The sequence below is a fragment of the Eschrichtius robustus genome, chromosome 3 (genome assembly GCF_028021215.1).
Source record: "Eschrichtius robustus isolate mEscRob2 chromosome 3, mEscRob2.pri, whole genome shotgun sequence".
Classification (NCBI taxonomy): Eukaryota; Metazoa; Chordata; class Mammalia; order Artiodactyla; family Eschrichtiidae; genus Eschrichtius; species Eschrichtius robustus.
Window position 1 is genome coordinate 89,138,022 of NC_090826.1, and position 18,642 is coordinate 89,156,663.

Sequence of the window (18,642 nt, forward strand, 5' to 3'; positions counted from 1 at the left end):
TCTACTCAAGAAAATCATTTCAGAAGCTGGATGTTTGTTGTCAAAAAAACTATGTTGTGAATAAAAAGTATAAAGCTAAGAAACTATGCTGTCTCTCTTTTAAAAAATGACTCATCAAAAGAAAGGATCTTTTCCTTTTTTTTGCAAGAGGACATTTAGTCCCTGTTTTAGAATTGCAAATATATCTTCCTAATGGAGAAAAATCAGTTCACATGACAGTGCTTGTTTAGCCACTTCAAAAACTAGAGTGTAATTTACTATTTTTCTCTCTCTCTTTTCCCCATTGGAGTCAGAAAGCCTCATTCTGCCATAAGCATTACTTTATATATTTCATGCAAAGATATCCTTTTGGAATGAAAAATCAGGAAAAGTTTTAATTTTATAGCCTTGGAAGTGTTTTCTTTTTCTAGGGCAGAGATAGTAGTTTCAGTACTGAGAGCAACGGAAGGGGTTAATACTGGACTTGGCTGGGTGTCAGTTAAACTTTTTTTCTGGCTCTGCTCCGGGTTTCCCCTTGAAGGGATTTCCCTCCGCCTCTGTGTCTCTGCAACAAGACTCTTTATAAAGAGCAGACTTTCTATTTCATTCCTCACTGAACCTCACTGGCTTTAGGAGCTCAAGACTTCCCAGGCACTTGCAGTGGGGACAGAAAGAAGGGTTTTGGAACCATTATTTTCTCATAACAACAGCAACTTAAAATGCCTAGGAAGATGGTTGTGATCTTTGGAGCCTCAAATATACTTTGGATGGTGTTTGCAGTTTGTAAGTTCTTCTCCTTGATTTGTTCCAAATGCTAGCATTCCATTTTAGCCCTGATTTTGGCTTCAGTCAGTTTTGTTATGGTCATAAAGAAAGGCACTAGGATTTTTAAAGAGTGGGAAAACTTAATTTAACCTAACTTTTAATGTGCTATTGAGTATTGTTAGACACCATTATATTGTCATAGTTAGAGCTGCAAAGTTGATGTTTTTTGGATACCTTTTTCCAATGTCAAATGAGTAATTGGATTCTATCTCTAGGAAGGTCTGTCTCTTTGGTTTCCTGCACTTGATAATGAGAGCAAACTTAGCTAGTGACAAAACAACTCTGATAAATGGGCATCAAGGTCAGAGTGAGAGTTCTCCTAAGCAAAGATGATTTCAACACCTTCTTTTGAAAGTGACTCCAATGTTGCCTTGCATTAGTTGGAAGCAGTTTAGGAAAGAGATCAGCCAGATTGTATTTTGGGTGTTATACTAGAACAGAGAAGAAGGACTAGAATACTCAACAAACCAGTGTTTGTTTTTTTCCTTTTTGCCTTCACAGCTCAAGCTTTTAAAATCGACATCTTCCCTGAATCCAAAATTATTGCTCAGATTGGTGACTCCATCTCACTGACTTGTAGCACAACAGGCTGCAAGTCACCATCGTTCTCCTGGAGAACTCAGATAGACAGTCCGCTGAACGGGAAGGTGAGAAATGAGGGGACCAAATCCACGCTGACCATGGATCCTGTTAGTCTGGGGAATGAACACTATTACCTGTGCACAGTGATTTGTGAGTCTCAGAAACTGGAAAAAGGAATCCCAGTGGAGATCTACTGTGAGTACTTAAAGGAATATTTGATTTTCTCTCCATTTTGCTTTAAAATAAGTTTTTAAAAGAAAAGAAAGAAAAAAGTATATTCATGTCCAGATTCTTGGCTAGAGGACCTAGTGTACCGAGAAAGCTAGAGACAGCTGAACCTAGCACTAGACCAGAGGCCTAAATCCTAGCTTCTATTTCCAACTCTGCTACAAACATGGTGACCATGGGTTAGACTCAACTTCTCTGGGCTTCAGTTTTCTTAACCATAAAGTGAAGATCTCTAAGGTTCTGTTTATTTTATTTAAAAAAATTTCTATTCAATTATATGCTTATATGTTTACTTGTCCATGTGTCTAAATGATTTATGAATTCCATACTTCAGGGGTTTCCCATTTATTTATTCTTATGCAATTTGGTGCTTAAAATTAATTTAAAGATTAAGAAGGTGATCTATAATTTAGTAATGGACTTCTGTACAAAATTTTCCCCTTTAGCTAGAGGAAAAATATCTGCAAACATTTCACTCATTTGACTTTGGCAGAGATAAATTTAGGATGTTTTGTTTTTGTTTTTGTTTGATGCCATTAAGTCTTAATGCCCAATCGCTCAACCTCAAAGATATTTGTATAATGAACTAGATTTGCCTTGTGAATGTGAATGAATACCCCTCGTTTACCAGCCTACCAAAATGTATCCCAATCCATTCTCAATCCAGCAAAGAAAGTTAGCAAAAGGAGTGAAACAATAACCTGAAATAAATCACTTGCATTCTGGTTACTGCTCTTTCCAAAATACTGGAATCCTTGATAGTCATCTCTTCAGGAAGACCTCATTTCATTATCTTTTCTACTTATGTTGCTTCTCTTCTGCTGTAGTGGAGCCAACTTTGTCCAGTAACCTTAACTGATTCTTCAAGAAACCAGTATGTTGCTAGTGCTTCCCAAGAAACCGTGCCTGGCCGGCTGCTTTCAATTATGCTGGTTGTACATGCAGAGTTTATGTCTGTGCAGCCTCCTGAGCTCCTTGAAAGGCCCCCTTATGTAAATACAGGGGAAAGTAGTGAGTTCTTGTATTACCTGACAGCAAACTATGTGGATTATAAGTGCATTTCTTTCAGAATATGAGGGACAGGACTATTGGTGGAAAAATGAAAAATACTGTTTCTTCACATAGCAAAACATTTCCAGTTCCTTTGCCTTTCCTCTCAAGTACCAAATAGTTGAAGATTTAAAAAGAGAAATGAAGGCCCTTCTGGCTTTAATTATCTTGGCTGAAGTTTTCTGTTTTTTTTTCAAGAATGTCTGTCTTTCATTATGTTTAACAGTCCTGTCTCCATTCCACATTTGATTGTAATATTCTTTAGAGTTGGAAACTTTGTATTCTTATTTCACAGTCTTGAATCGAGCCAATGTATTACCATCCTGGCGGTTTGCAATGAAAAGTAGCCTTGCAAGGAAAGCAATAGCTGACTGAACTAGTGTGTCCCTTGACACTAAAAAGTTCAAGTGGAGTATTAGTTAGACTTCGAGTTAGGCATTTTGGTAGGCAAATATGCCTTCCAGAATTTAAAGACTGCACAGGTGTACCTTTCTGGTGGATGAATGCCTGTCAGAGGCACCATTTTTCAGAAGCCAATTATTTAGAGTTGTTCTTTTCATTTCTTAGCATATCTTGCCCAATAACTATTCTTTGCAATGACATTCTAAGCCTCAGGTTCCTTATCCATAAAATGAAATATATCTGCCCTCACTAAAATAAGAGAATGTGATATAACATAAAAAAAATCTTCAATAGCAGTACAGAATAATAAAAATCCTGAGTTTAAATCCCAGCTTTACCATTACTAGCTGTGTGACCTTAGGAAAGTTATGCACATGTGCTAAGTTTATGTTTTCATATCTATGAATTGTGGTATCTATTTCTTAGGGTTGTTGTGAGGATAAAATAAAGTCATTGGTGTTAAATGAATAGCACAGTGATGGGCACACATAAGTATTCAATAAACATGAATTTCTTCTCCCTCCTTTTACTCTGATAACATGCAACACTTAGTACATGCAGCGTCAGAACTGAACTCTCTAACAGGAGATTCCAGTTCTTGAACCTACCCCAAACCATGAAAGGCTATTTAAACAATTAATTCTGCTGTATTAAGACTGTATTCGCACACATATTAGATTTAGTTTACATTGATTTAAATCAGTAAGGGACCTCATACAACATGAACAAAAAGTCCATTTGCATGTATTTGTTTGAATGTTGCAGCTTTCCCTAAGGACCCAGAGATTCATTTGAGTGGCCCCCTGGAGGTTGGGAAGCCAGTCACAGTCACGTGTTTGGTCCCTGATGTTTACCCATTTGAAAGGCTGGAGATAGAATTACTGAAGGGCAACCGTTCCGTGAAGACACAGAACTTTCTGGAGGTTTCAGAAATGAAGTCCCAGGAAACGAAGAGTTTGGAAGTAACCTTCACTCCTATTGATGAGGATATTGGGAAAGCTCTTGTTTGTCAAGCTACATTACACATTAATGAAATTGATTCTCAACCCCAAGTAAGGGAGACTACAAAAAAACTGCAAGTCTACAGTAAGTACTTGTGTAAAGTCTATGGGAATTTAGTCTTGGATCTATACAGCAGTAAACTTAGCAGCTAAAGTCAAGAAGAAACGTGTTTGTAGTTTTTACACCATTTTGATTCATTGAGAGCATAATTTTTGTCAATAGCATGATTTAATAAAAAGCGCACCAAATTTGTGTTGAGAAGAGTTGAGCTTAAGTTCTGGCTCCACTAACTGTGTGAATTTGGGCCACTTAATTTCACAGTCTATCAAAGAGGACTACTACTACCTGATTGGGTAGTAGGAAATAGGCTCAAGTGATAAAATGTTTTTTAATCATGTTTCATAAACTCTTATACCATGCCTTGAAATATCAAGATATAGAGATTTTACAAGGTGGGCACTTATTCTGTGTGTGAGTGAATATATGTATGCTCACCTGGACACATATGTGTGGGGCGAGAGAGAGGAGATGAGGTTTGATTGTCTCCATGCTCCCTGAGACGGCTGGGGGAGCTGAGACAGTCTTGAAATCCCAAAATTGGTAGGAGTGGACTCACTGTGCTTTGTTCTAGACTAAAATGCTCTGGTCTGCTTTGACACCATACTTAAAAGAAGTATTGCCTTCTATAACATGTTTAGCTGAAAGAGAATGAGATGGAAAGGTTTTATCAATGTTTTGAGAAGAATAGTCAAAATAGATATTTTTCCTAGAGAATATAAAACTTGGAAACGAGAGCTATAACTAAGTATTTGAAAGACAGTCATGTAGAAGTGGGATTTGATATATTCTTTAGCAGTAGAGGACTGAACTATGACCAGTGTATAAAAGTTAGTTACAAAGAGGAAGAGTTCAGCTCAATAAAGGGAAAATGTTCTAATAATTAGAGCTGTCCAAAAGCAAATGGACTGTATTTACTATAAGGCAGTGGATTTCCTTGCACCATAAGTGTTGAAGCTGACGTGAATGAAACTTTGGCAAGGAAGCTGAGCCGGAACTTCTACCTTACCTGGGAGATTGAACCACATTATTCTAAGGGTTTTCTTCACTTCTGAGTATCTAAGGCCATCTGAAAACACCAAACATCAAAAAAAGTAACTCCATCAAATTAGTCAGAAACTGGATTGACTAATTTTTATGACTCAGCAATTCTTTTTTTAAATTAATTAATTAATTAATTTTTAAATTTATTTATTTATTTTTGACCGTGTTGGGTCTTCGTTTCTGTGCGAGGGCTTTCTCTAGCTGCGGCGAGCGGGGGCCACCCTTCATCGCGGTGCGCGGGCCTCTCACTATCGCGGCCTCTCTTGTTGCGGAGCACGGGCTCCAGACGCGCAGGCTCAGTAGTTGTGGCTCGCGGCCCTAGTTGCTCCGTGGCATGTGGGATCTTCTCAGACCAGGGCTCGAATCCGTGTCCCCTGCATTGGCAGGCAGACTCTCAACCACTGCGCCACCAGGGAAGCCCAACTCAGCAATTCTTTACACTAGTTTGGCAGAGAAAGTTTGTCAAATTTGTGAAAGCATGTAAATAAAGTGTATGAGAGAAATACAGTAGCCCTATTGGATCAAGATGATGCTTAGCAATGACTACTATTGTGCCCTGCCTTCTCAGTCTCACCCAAGGACACAATTATATCTGTGAATCCCTCCACAAGCCTGCAAGAAGGTGACTCCGTGACGATGACATGTACCAGTGAAGGTCTACCAGCTCCACAGATTTTCTGGAGCAAGAAATTAGACAATGGGAATCTACAGCTCCTTTCTGAGAATGCAACTCTCACTTTAATTGCTATGAGGATGGAAGATTCTGGAATTTATGTGTGTGAAGGAGTTAACCTGGTTGGGAAAGACAGAAAAGAGGTGAAATTAATTGTTCAAGGTAAGCAGAATGTGAAAAAAGGACTGATAAAGCAGCCGTCATTCGGATTTAAGCAACAGTGAAATAGCTTCAAGGCCAAAATTACTTTGTTAACTTTTATTGATGATCCATCTGATCGTCATGCACTTTAATACAATTATATATTCATCTTACTCATGCTTCTTGGAAATCTTCCCTGCCAGAACTTCCATGGCCCTGCTTTTCTGGTTCCTTTCCATTTCTCATCATTCTTTCACTGCCTCATCCCTTGGCTTTCTCTCTTCCTTCTGCCCCTTGAATATTAGTATTCTCAGATTCCCACGTCTGGTCCTCCTCCCTTCTAACTCTGGACTCCCAAGATTTGAACTATGTATTATATGCTGTTTACTCTGAAATTCATGTTCCTATTCCATACCACCAAAACCCGTCAGTTCTACCTCAATATGATCCCTAGAATCTGACCTCTTTTCTTCAACCCTCTTGTCATTGCCTTAGTTTATCATCTCTCACTTGGACTCTTGAAAGATGTTCTTATCAATAAATAACATCCACTGACCACCAGCTATATTCCAGGCACTTTACATATGTTTCCTCTAATCTTCAAGAAATAACTAACGAGTACGTATTTTATATCCATTTTACAGAAGAGAGAATAGTGTCTCCCAGAGATTTATAATGACCTTTATTGCTTGTACATCTAATATTTGCCAGGAATTCTCTTTCCACTTTATAAATGTTATGTCTTTTTTCTTCACCACAACCTTATGAGGAGAATAAAAACACAGGCACAGAATAGTTGACAATTTGCCTAGAGTCACATAGCTCATTAGTGGCATTTAACAGAGACCCATTTAAACCCCAAACTCCATGGTTTTTCAACTATAGCTAATGGTCTTTAAATGGTCACCCTGCTATCATTCTGTCCCCCAACATAATCCTATGCACTGCTACCAGAGTTATCTACCTTAAACAAGAAAGGTGCACATTTTATATGACTTCAACCAAACCCTAATTGCATGTAAATTAAAATTCACATTTCTTAAAATAGTCACATAAAACTCTTCACAATCTAGTCAGAAACAACTAGCAGGGATGGCACTGGCAGCCAAAGAGCTTTTCTGGATATCTGAGACTTAGGAGTTTGCCCTGGCATCTCAGTTTTCAGCCCCTGAGTCAATAGTAAAGTATTTTTATATTGTTTCAAACAAATTTAAGAGGTGGCCTGCATACCACTTTAATGCTTAGATTTTGACTTCGCTTTCAGTGTGATTCTGTGTGACTTTCAATGGTACAGCTTTATTCTGTTGATACAGAAGCTCTAAGTGCTGGTCTGTTATGGGTATTGCTTCTAATCAGAAGACATATTTGTATAGCTTTTTTTCAGTACTTTTCTTAGATTTTGTTTTATCTCCACATGAGGATGATTTGATTTAGTTGTTCAAGCAATTGAAAAGCTGGGATCTTGAATCAGACCCACCTGGCTTCAAGTCCTAATTTTGCCACTTGTAAGCTGGGTGAGGTTATTTCTCAGTTTTCCTCAAGAAGAAAGAGGAGGAGGAGAGGGAGACAGAATTAATAGTACCAGTTCATGAAGGTGTGAGGATTAAATGAGATAATATATGTAAAGTGGTTTACACAATGCTTGACACACTGGAACCTCTTATATTTCTGAGCTGTTGTTCCACTGTTACAGGGATTTGATAAACTACATTTGAGTGGAGAATGAATTTTTTCGGTGGAAAAGATGCCAACCTCTGTCTTGACAAATTTTTATCCTTATTCATTCTGTTGAATGAATGAATCAACAGCGTCTTGTGCATTTGTTCTTAAAAGATGTGGTTTCATTTCTGAAGGTCCCAAGGTGGAAAGGAGTAATTTATTCCTGGCATAGATGTTAGCTGAAAAGAGGCCAGGAAGAAAATAGACCATATATTGAGCTGTGGTGAAAGAAGAAAAGAATCTTATCTTCTTTTCATCTTGTTCTTTTATCCCCCAGAGAAAATGTTTACTGTAGAGATGTCTCCTGGATCCCAGATTGCTGCTCAGATTGGCGACTCAGTTGTGTTGACCTGTGATGTCATGGGTTGCGAGTCCCCGTCTTTCTCTTGGAGAACCCAGATAGACAGCCCTCTGAACGGGAAGGTGAGGAGTGAGGGGTCCAAGTCCACGTTGACCCTGAGCCCTGTGAGATTTGAGAACGAACATTTTTATCTGTGCACCGTGACATGTGGGCATAAGAAACTGGAAAAGGGAATCCATGTGGAGCTCTACTGTAAGTGGTTTTCAGAATTGTTTACTGTTTTGTTGTTGTTGTTCCCAGTTCCACTGGAAGAAACAGAATGCGAATCTGTGATACACGACAAGATCCTTGTGTTTAGAAGAGGAATTTAGCATTGTGAATGGTTCCTAAATCTCTGAACCAGAATTTTTGATGTAACTTAATTGGCCTAAATCTTAAGTAGATATTACATATGAACCCAGCATCCACAATGCTTAGGTTGTGTCTTGTCGATACTCTCTCATCATGGACTTGAACACACTGCATGCTCCCTGCTTCCCATGCCCCTCTGGGTGTATGTGGGGTGTACAGAGGTGGTCGTGTGCAAGGAGTGGAGTCAGTATCCACTCAGGTAACAGGGTGGGATGACTGCTGCTCAATTATTTGAATTGGGGGTGAGGCCCAAGCATACTGTTTTGAAGGCACATTTGAAAGCCGATTGGCAGGATGGGAGAAATGAGGCAATGGGGAGCAAGAGAAAGCCAGGGAGTTAGATTGGTCACTGGGGATGGTCAGTGGCAGATAAAAAGTAGAACCAGGAGACTGCACTAGATTTGAATATTGATTTACACCCCATACGTACACTACACTTTTTCTTGCTGTTCTTGTCACCTTAACAAAAATCCTTTACAGCCTCAAATCTCTATGAATTGACATTGCTGGAGTTCCTCGGTTTATAATGAACGAGGGAGAAAATATGCAAAGTGATCCTAAAGTTACACTTTTGAGAAGGTTATTCTGCCTTGTTTTGATTCAGTGGAATTCAAGAGAACAATTGTAGAGATTTTTCTCCAGAAATCCTGCCCAAACTTGTGTTACCCCTCAGGAGTTTGTTCAGCATGAGTTAGAGTATGTCCTTAAAGGGATTTGAATCTCTCAGAGGAAGGGTAAATTTATTGCGTTATCATATTACCAAGAGTCCAGGACCTGCTGATGTAGGCACATTCCCAGCAGTGAAGCCTTCCCATCGTACAGAAACATTAGAGAATGTATCACTTTAACAACATTTTGCTTAAGGAGAAAAAAAGTTTAGCATGGCTCTTGCTCTTGATAACCACTCTGATCTCACTTCTATTGATTTGCATAAGATGTGTTATAAATGTTATTCAGAATCTAAATCTCATAGTTTTTTCTTAACTACAAGTATGATCCAAGGAACATTTAAGACTTTCTGCCTAAACTTGGCCGTTGCAAATGAAAATGTCTAAACTGACAAGTGCCCTTGGGTCTTATTTGAGATGAGAGGCTGAGTGGCTCTGTGAAACCAAGCCTGGGCTCTGAGCTCAAGGAAATAGAGATTCTGATCTCAGCTCAGTAACTTACTGGATATGATGCCAAATGGCAGACTCTTAGCCTCTATGTTTCCCTAGCTGTAAAATACATTCTCTATAAGTTTGTCTAGCTGTAAAATAAGTTAATACCCATTAGATTATGCCGTTTTGAAGACTGAGATAATGAATGTTAAGGGGCTAGCACATAGTAAATAACCAATACATCCTGGAAAATATTTAAGATGTTTAAAATATATAGTTACTAAATAGGATGGTGGAAGCTGCCATGTCCATTGAAAAGACCAGGGCATAGCTGTCAGCAAGATTGCATCACTAGAGAAGAATAAGAAGTATATTTATTACCTGATGATTTGATGTGCTAGGTATTTTTTGTTTCCAGCGTTATTTATATTTAATGCCATAAACATTTATACTTAATGTTGTTATTTATATATTAGTGATCATCCTATCCCAGGTGAATCAAAATCTGCATTTTGAGACTTTTGCATTTAATAGAGATTAGTTCTGTTTTTCCTTGACTGTCACATATAAACATCATTTTTGCTTGACATTTGCAGCCTTCCTTAGAGATCCAGAAATTGAGATGAGTGGTCTGTTAGTGAGTGGAAACCCAGTCACTGTAAGCTGTAAGGTTCCTGATGTGTATCCTTTTGACCGGCTGGAAATTGAATTACTTAAAGGGGAGAGTATTATGAAGAATAAAATCTTTTTGGAAGATGTAAGTAAGAAATCCCTAGAGACCAAGAGTTTGGAAATGACCTTCATCCCCACCACTGAAGATACTGGAAAAGTTCTTGTTTGTCTGGCTAAGTTACCTATTGATGAAATGGAATTTGAACCCAAACAAAGGCAGAGTACACAGATGCTATATGTTAATGGTAAGTACATGCATGATGTATCCACAATTTAATATGAATTTTTTTAAATCATGGTTGCCAGGCAAGAGTTAACATGAGGTTGATAGTTAAAACCATTGTGGAAAAAAATAATTGAAAAGGAACAACAATATAATGATTATTATAACAAACCACCCCCAGTGCTTAAAACAACTGTTTATTGGCTTATGATTCTAAGCTGGCAATTTGGGAAGAGGTCAGATGGGCAGTTTGTTCAATGTGGTACTAGATGAGCTCATTCATGCCTTGTCAGTCAGTTGGCAGGTCAGTGGGGGATGGTCCCAGGTGGCCTCACTCACATGTCTGGGCCTTCTCTGGTGTTTCTTGGCCTTTCTTTCTCCATGTGATGTCTCTCAAGGAAGGTAGCCTAGGTTTAGTCACCAGAGTGCAGTATTTCAAGAGGGTGATCATGAAAGGGGCCTCTTGGGCCCTGGGCTTGGAAGTCCTACTGTGTTACTTCTTCCAGGATATATTGGTCAAGGTTAGTAAAAAGGACAGCCTAGATTCAAGAGGTAGAAGAATAGAGTCCACCTTTTCATTGGTGATTCACATAGTTCATGGTCATGTTTAATGTACCATAAATGTCAATATATACTATCATTGATCATCCATTCTTTGATAGTAAGAGAGTTTCTATAGAATTTATTTCCATTGGAAAATATCCAGGATGTGTCCATATTCTACTCTCTATCGTTCTGTATCTGCTAAAGTAAATGGGGACAGAAACCTCTTTTGGAAAGTTATCAAGATTTATAAATTGTTCTGATCCGCGAATCCATAGCCCAGTTTCGCAACATTATCAAAACTCTTTGGAACTCGGCGTATAAAGAGTCAAGCTAACAAGTGTCCCTACCTTTTCAGTTGCTCCCGGGGATACAACCATCTTGGTCAGCCCCTCCTCCATCCTGGAGGAAGGTAGATCTGTGAATATGACATGCTCTAGCGATGGCCTTCCAGCTCCGAAAATCCTGTGGAGCAGGCTGCTAAGTAATGGGGATCTACAGCCTCTTTCTGAGAACACCACTCTTACCTTAACGTCTACAAAAATGGAAGATTCTGGTATTTATGTCTGTGAAGGCATTAACCAGGTTGGAATAAGCAGAAAAGAAGTCGAATTAATTATCCAAGGTGAGCTAAGTGATTCAATGAGTTATGATTGCTTGTCTTATTTTGGTTGTGTTACTGGTTTTGAACAAAGTCCTTTTTGAAACAAACAAAATTTTTACTGAAACAGAATGCATTGAGCGTTTTGAAGAGCTCATGGTGTTTCCTCTGCATGGAAAGCTCCTGGAATAGCACTTCCACATGAGCCATTCCAAGTCACTTATCCTAAAATTCTTTCAACTGCAGGTGGAATCCAGGAACTGTGCCAAGAGTTCCAGTTACACTTACAAGGTGTTGATTATGGCATTGAAATAAGGATAGGAAGATGTATGTATGTATTTTGAAATTACTTAGGACTAAAGCTACCTTATCTAGCTGGATTAAACTCTGAGTGGTAATCTCACAAGATGCCTGCTAGTATGTGCTTAGAAGCCTAAGAAGGCACTTAAACATTTTATAAACTCTGAGATTGAGTAGCAGTGACCATGCCCTCTGGTTTATCAGTTTAATGGCATAGAATCACTAGGGTGGATGAAGTTAACAGATCCAGACCCATTCTTGCCAGAATGGAGAGGCAAGACTGAGAACAAAACAATCCCTAGTTGACAGGATGAAGCTGTAGGCAGTTTTGGGCAAAATCATGAAGTGATTTGGATTTCCCTCATACCTTCCCTTTGGGGGTTCAAGGTTCTCTTCTTCACTAGAGCTGTCAGTTCCTCTCTTACCCCTTGGTATTGTTTCCACTAAGATATTAGTGACTTTCTTGTTACATCATTACAATAATAATTTGTATTTTAAAGGAAGAACCTTGGCAGGGCAATGCACTACCTTAAAGAAAGCCCTTAGGATGTAGCTCTGGTTGGGGAAAGAGTATCAAATCAAGTCACAAAACAGATGAACTTAATGGGGATCTCACTTATAAAATGGTGATGTGGTACCTCCCTCCACAGGTTGCATATTAACAGAGATGTTGTATGTCAAGTACTTAGCCCAGGATAATTGGTGTTGTTAAGGATTGTAAGCACAGCTTAATTTCTTGATCTGGGATTGTCCAGCTCAGAACTCAGAAGCCTGTAAAGGCCTTTATACTTAAAGAAATATTTGCACAGCAGTGTGACAAAAAAAAAAAAGTTCTTTTTCACATTTGAAATCTACAGCTGTTTTTAAAACACTTATTCGTTGGCTAGGCTGGGTAAAGAATTATATTAAGGGACATGAAAGAAGCATAAGAGTTGTCTTCTTTTATTAAAAATGTGATGATTTACAACAATCCAGTAAATGCTTGACTTCTTTAATTACCCCTCTAAATATTTAATGCAAACAGTAAGCACAAATACCATCTTGACAGCTATTGTTACTGTCATTAAATTAATATGGGATTGGTTTATATTTCATTCAGTCAGAGATATCTTTAAATTCTTTCCACAGTTGCTCCAAAAGATATACGACTTACAGCTTTTCCTTCTGAGAGTGTCAAGGAAGGAGACACTGTCATTATCTCCTGTACATGTGGAAATGTTCCCCAAACTTTGATAATCCTGAAGAAAAAAGCAGAGTCAGGCTACATAGTGCTGAAGTCTACAGATGGTGCATATACCATCCACAGGGCCCAGTTGGAGGATGCGGGAGTATACGAATGTGAATCTAAAAATGAAGTTGGCTTGCAATTAAGAAGCATAACACTTGATGTTAAAGGTTTGTTGTTTGTTTTTGTTTTTTATTATTTTTTATAATCGGTCAGAGGCTTGGTGAATTGTAACGAATTTCAAGGATTAGGTGAATGAGTGGGCAAAATGGAACTGAATTCCATGATGATTATGGTTATTTCTTAGTGTTTCCTAAAATAATCACGCACAGCTGCTCTATCCTATGGAGTTCAGCCAGGAAGTTGACATCAATCAATCATTGGTCAGTGCAGAGTTCCCGTTTGCTTTTTTAAACGTTGACGATTCATCACTGGTCTCTGAGGTCCTGCATTTCCAAAGTGTTGAAATGTATTTTCAAAACCTTTCCCTGGGCGTTATAAGGAAACTAGAGAAGTAGAATTGGCACGTGGAAAAAGAAAGGTTCTATCCAGACCCTTTTCCTTCCTACCAGAAGAGAGTGCCACTCTCTGAACACGCAGTAACTACATATTTTCTGGATTGACTCTCCTCAGGATAATAATTGAGTATGGTGATCTTAATGCTGGACAACATAAAGGAAACTCTAGACTACAGAACTGTCTCCTTAGAAAATCCAAGCTCCTTGTCCATTTTACCCTATTCTGATGGAGAGAGGGAGGGAGGGGCAGTGGCCCCAGCAGAGAAACTTCAGAAGCCTCTTAACCTCCTAACTCCTCGTGTGAACACACAGTAGGATCTGTTGATCTTATCAGTGGAAGCAGAATAAGTCAGCCTTTACTACTCTGTCTCCCACTCCTTGAGTGCTAATGAGCTCCCACTGTGTTGGAAGCCAAAATTGAAGTGAACATTCTTGCAATCAAATGCCAATTCTTAAGAGCCTCTGGCACTGGGCTCTCAGAGTTAGCAACTACTCATCAGTGTAAAGAAAGTTTAAACGTGGGTCAAAAAATGCGTAAAAATTTTACTCATCTGACCAAATCTCTCAAGATTACAAGACCTTACTGTATGTTTTCTTGTCTTCATGGTACCTCCTCAGAACATGACAATATCAATACATCCATGTAGAAATGTTAAAGAAGGGGGAAAATATCACGATTACATGTAAAACTTTTAGTCATCCACCTGCAGTGATTATCCTGAAAAGAGTTGATCTGGCCAATGAAGTTACTATGTGTTCAAAGAATGGAACATTTACCTTGTATCATGTTACTCAACGTGACACAGGGGTGTATGTAATCAGTGCTTCCAATGAGGTTGGGGATGTTTCTGGATGGATTGAGAGCTTGGTTATGAGTAGGTTGAAATTCATTTATTCCTATTTAATCCTCAATGCCTCCAGAACACATTTAATTAAGCCTAGTCCCAGGAACTTGGACTCCTAACATTTTTATATTTCTTTTTGTAGTTAACGATTCTCTTTTAAAGACATACCAAAGCTTCTTCTCCAGTTTTTATCTCTCATACATTGCTGTCTTTTCTAATTGCTTTATTAAGTTAGTAACTTACATATTTGCCATTTTTCACTCATTATTTAAATGAACCAATTAAAGCACATTAGGCACTCAGTTAGAACCCCCAAACTAAATATGGTTTAAAATAACTACAAATGAATGGAAACAAAAATTTGACATTTTTCCTGGGAATTTTCAACTAGTCATCTTTTGTAGTTAGCTGAGTTTTAAAATTAATTTTGGTTTGTTTTTTTTTTTTTTTTTACAAATACATCTGCTTGAATGTATTCCAGTGATAGAAATGGTTGGGAGTCTTTAGGATTTTCAGTGTTGATACAGCTAATAGAAAACTGTATTTGAAGGTTGCCCTGGTAACCAACTCAGCAGCGAATTTGTACTTTACTGCAGATATCTGAGGGGAAAACCAAAGGCAAAAGATAGTATTTATTAAATTGAAAAGAAAACAATAGAAGCAGAGATACCATTGCTCAGCAGGTTATCAATATTGATGCCTAACCATAATTATGATAATGGAAATTCTATTAAAATATTACCCTTGTACTCTGACTAGCTCTACTCTAGCAAGGGAAAGTAGAAAAATAAGGCAATTTTCATTATGTTTATGGTGAAGTGTTTTTGACCTCAATATTCAAAAAAATGGACTTCCCGTCATCTGACTCCAGTGATTCTTTTTAAATTTTATTTATTTATTTATTTATGGCTGCGTTGGGTCTTCGTTTCTGCGCGAGGGCTTTCTCTAGTTGCGGCGAGCGGGGGCCACTCTTCATCGCGGTGCGCGGGCCTCTCACTATCGTGGCCTCTCTTGTTGCGGCGCACAGGCTCCAGACGCGCAGGCTCAGTAGTTGTGGCTCACGGGCCTAGTTGCTCCGCGGCATGTGGGATCTTCCCAGCCCAGGGCTCGAACCCATGTCCCCTGCATTGGCAGACAGATTCTCAACCACTGCGCCATCAGGGAAGCCCCACTCCAGTGATTCTTTTCTTCTTGGTTGATCTCCAGTGATTAGAAACTCCTAGAAGTAAAGCAATGATTATCAAGGTCAAATCACTCATTTCTTCCAGGACTGAGACAATATATACGTCACTTGAAGAAACAATATTTGTGAGGTCATACAGTGCTGTGCAAAAGTAAATATAAATAGAGATGAAACTTCAGTAAATACCATGCTATCTTCTATAGATGTTCTTATAAGGTTAAGATATTAAATAGTATTGTAGCTGTCAGATGATTTTTGTAAGTAGAAAGAGTACTAATTTTAAAGTTTTTGTATACTATTACCTTATGTACCCAATTTACAACAAAATGACAAAATGACAGGATGTAGAAAGAAAAAAATATATTACTATTCAAAAGATATTTATTGGGTGCAAGCTACTCCAAGCAAGGAGCCAGGTACTGGCTATTCAGTGGTGGATCAAAAAGAAACTAGATACATGTGCTTACGTAATTCACAGTCTGAAGGAGGAAGCCAAAATTAATAGATAATCAAACAAACAAATGTTTAACTATAAGCTGTGATTAGAGCTATGGAGGGAAAGTGTAGTGGGTTATAAAACTATAGTAGGAAAAAAAGTATATTAGGGTTTCTTATTTAGGCTGGAGGAGATGCAGGTCAGAGAATGTCTCTCTGAGTAAGTCACATTTAAGCTAAAACATAATGCTATCCAAAAAACTTCATATTATCAAGAAGTGATATAAATGCTGAAGAGGAATAATATATATTAAGATGCCCTACTTCAGAAATACAAAATATAAAGTTTTCTATATATCTCTTAAAAAGCCATCGATAAGAATTCTTTCCCTTACTATCTTATATGTGGTGTTTGACTATAATGGTTACACTCTAGGTGTTACAAGGCTTTTCTTGGAGAACTGTTTAGTTATTTTAATTCATAATGATCAGAGTCCTAGTTCTTTAGTATATGTTTCTATTTCCCAAAGCAAACCCTCTTCTCCTATTCTTGCTCTTCTAAATGAGCCCTAAAAAGTTGCGCCCTTCCTTCCATTCTGCTATTGAACCTGAATCTATTTGAATCCAAGTTTGTGGAAATCAACAACTGTCATCTTTAGACTCATCATGACCATAGCAACTGCTAACTGATTATTTGAAAAATTCAAAGAAATATGCATTTTGGGTCCTGTTGGTTCTTATCACTACTTTGATTCACTTCTCTTTAGAGAACGAGTTGTACTGTTAAAATAAAACATGTAACTATTATTATTAAACAATTTCTTTTTATACTAGACATTAATTGCATCCATTTTGTTATTTTCCAGGAAGAGAAAGTAACAAGCACTATTTTTCTCCTGAACTTCTCGTGCTCTATTGTGCATCCTCCTTAATAATACCTGCCATTGGAATGATTATTTACTTTGCTAGAAAAGCCAACATGAAAGGGTCATACAGTCTTGTAGAAGCACAGAAATCAAGAGTGTAGCTAATGTTTGAAATGTTCAATCAGAGACACTATTTATCAGTTCAAATCCTCAGTACTGCTCATCATTCCACGAGGAAAACAACAAGCTAGGAGTCCAGACTTCCATGAATGTAGTGAACTCTTGGAAAGAAATGGCTGCCTATGCCCCTTGTTGTGAGCAAGAAGCCAAAGGAAAATTTCTGCCTAAAAAATAGGCACTACCTTTGAGATGTGACGACTGGAGTAGTTTCTTGATGTGTATATGCAATAACATGATTTGTATATATGTAAAATAAAACTATGCCATAACAAGATTGCTTGGAATATCAGCACACTATAGTCACATTTCTATAATTATTAAAATGTTGCTTGGATTGACTGTTATAACTTAATGCATCTTAATATTGATTGGCAGCTGAACTATGTCATCTTTTTAATATTTTATTTCCTTTAACAAAATTTTATTCCTATAAAGTTCATAGACAACAGTTCCATGTTTTGTAAAGATGTTAGGGTTTTATATTGTTATAGGCAAACGATAAACCAAGAGGGCACTGGGTTGACTTTCAGGTACTAAACACTTCAACCTATGGTATAATGGTTGATTGGATTTCTCTGGATGGTACTGATATGGTACGGAGACGTTTTATGATGTTGTTTGTTCATCAGACTCTTGTGTAACTTTCCCAATGTGGTCTAAAAATGCAACTTCTTTTGATTTTCTTTTGTAAATGTTTAGGTTTTTTTGTATAGTAAAGTGATAATTTCTGGAATTGAAAGAGTTGTGTGTTTATTTATTATAAATTGCCTCCTTTATTCGTGTTGCAGCTCTTTGTGAAATGTCAATTTCCAAGACCAAAGAGTTCAAACCCATAGAAATAATAAGCAGATACTTGAAGTATGGTCCTCAGATTACTTTTATCAGAATCATCATGGGAACTTGGCAAACATTCACATTTCTTGGGGCCATCCTAACCTATTGAACTGAAATATCTGGTTTTGTGACCTTGGAATCTGCAATTAAAAATTTGTTTTAATATAGTATACACAGAAAGAGTGAATGCAGATGAACACGCACATATTAGAGGGCAGCAAGTGAACACCTGTATGTACCACTAAGGCCAAGAGATAGAGCATTACTATTCTTCAGAGCCTCTTAGATGCTACTCACTGATTGCAGCTCTCTTACTGAGGCATAAGTGACATCTTGAATTATACATTAACCATTCCCTTTCTTTGGAGATTTTATACCTATATAGGAAATCCTAAGTAGAACATTATTTTGTTTGCCAGCTTTTGAATTTTACATAAAAATAATCAAACGGTATATTTGTCTATGACTTTATTCACACAAAATTATGTTTTTGAATAATTCATCCATATTGTATTTAGCTTTGTATATTCATTATAAGATTTTGCTACAGCTTATTTATACATTCTACTGTTGATGGATATTTGGGCTGTTTCCATTTTTACAATACTGATCAAAGCATCTATAAACACTGTTTTACATGTTCCTGACTAACATGTGTAAGAGTTAACTTAGGGTGCAATAATTCCTATAAATTGTATACAGT

The 18,642-nt window shown here is 37.7% G+C and overlaps 1 protein-coding gene across 1 annotated transcript; it reads left to right on the plus strand.

The window, feature by feature from the left end:
- Positions 1-598: 598 nt before the first annotated feature.
- On the plus strand, positions 599-17,838 carry VCAM1 (vascular cell adhesion molecule 1). Its single transcript, XM_068540403.1, has 9 exons — positions 599-762; positions 1,306-1,581; positions 3,832-4,152; positions 5,738-6,004; positions 7,980-8,255; positions 10,111-10,431; positions 11,311-11,577; positions 12,982-13,248; positions 16,926-17,838. The coding sequence occupies exons 1-9, from the start codon at positions 699-701 to the stop codon at positions 17,084-17,086; spliced, it is 2,220 nt and encodes a 739-aa protein (XP_068396504.1). The 5' UTR covers positions 599-698; the 3' UTR covers positions 17,087-17,838.
- Positions 17,839-18,642: the final 804 nt, after the last annotated feature.

What these genes read in the sequence shown, in the direction of transcription:
- VCAM1 (XM_068540403.1), top strand. Translation starts at nt 699, where the DNA reads ATGCCTAGGAAGATGGTTGTGATCTTTGGAGCCTCAAATATACTTTGG. An exon ending in ACAGATGCTATATGTTAATG is followed by an intron (nt 10,432 to 11,310) that starts GTAAGTACATGC and finishes CTACCTTTTCAG; the next exon opens with TTGCTCCCGGGGATACAACC. An exon ending in CATAACACTTGATGTTAAAG is followed by an intron (nt 13,249 to 16,925) that starts GTTTGTTGTTTG and finishes GTTATTTTCCAG; the next exon opens with GAAGAGAAAGTAACAAGCAC.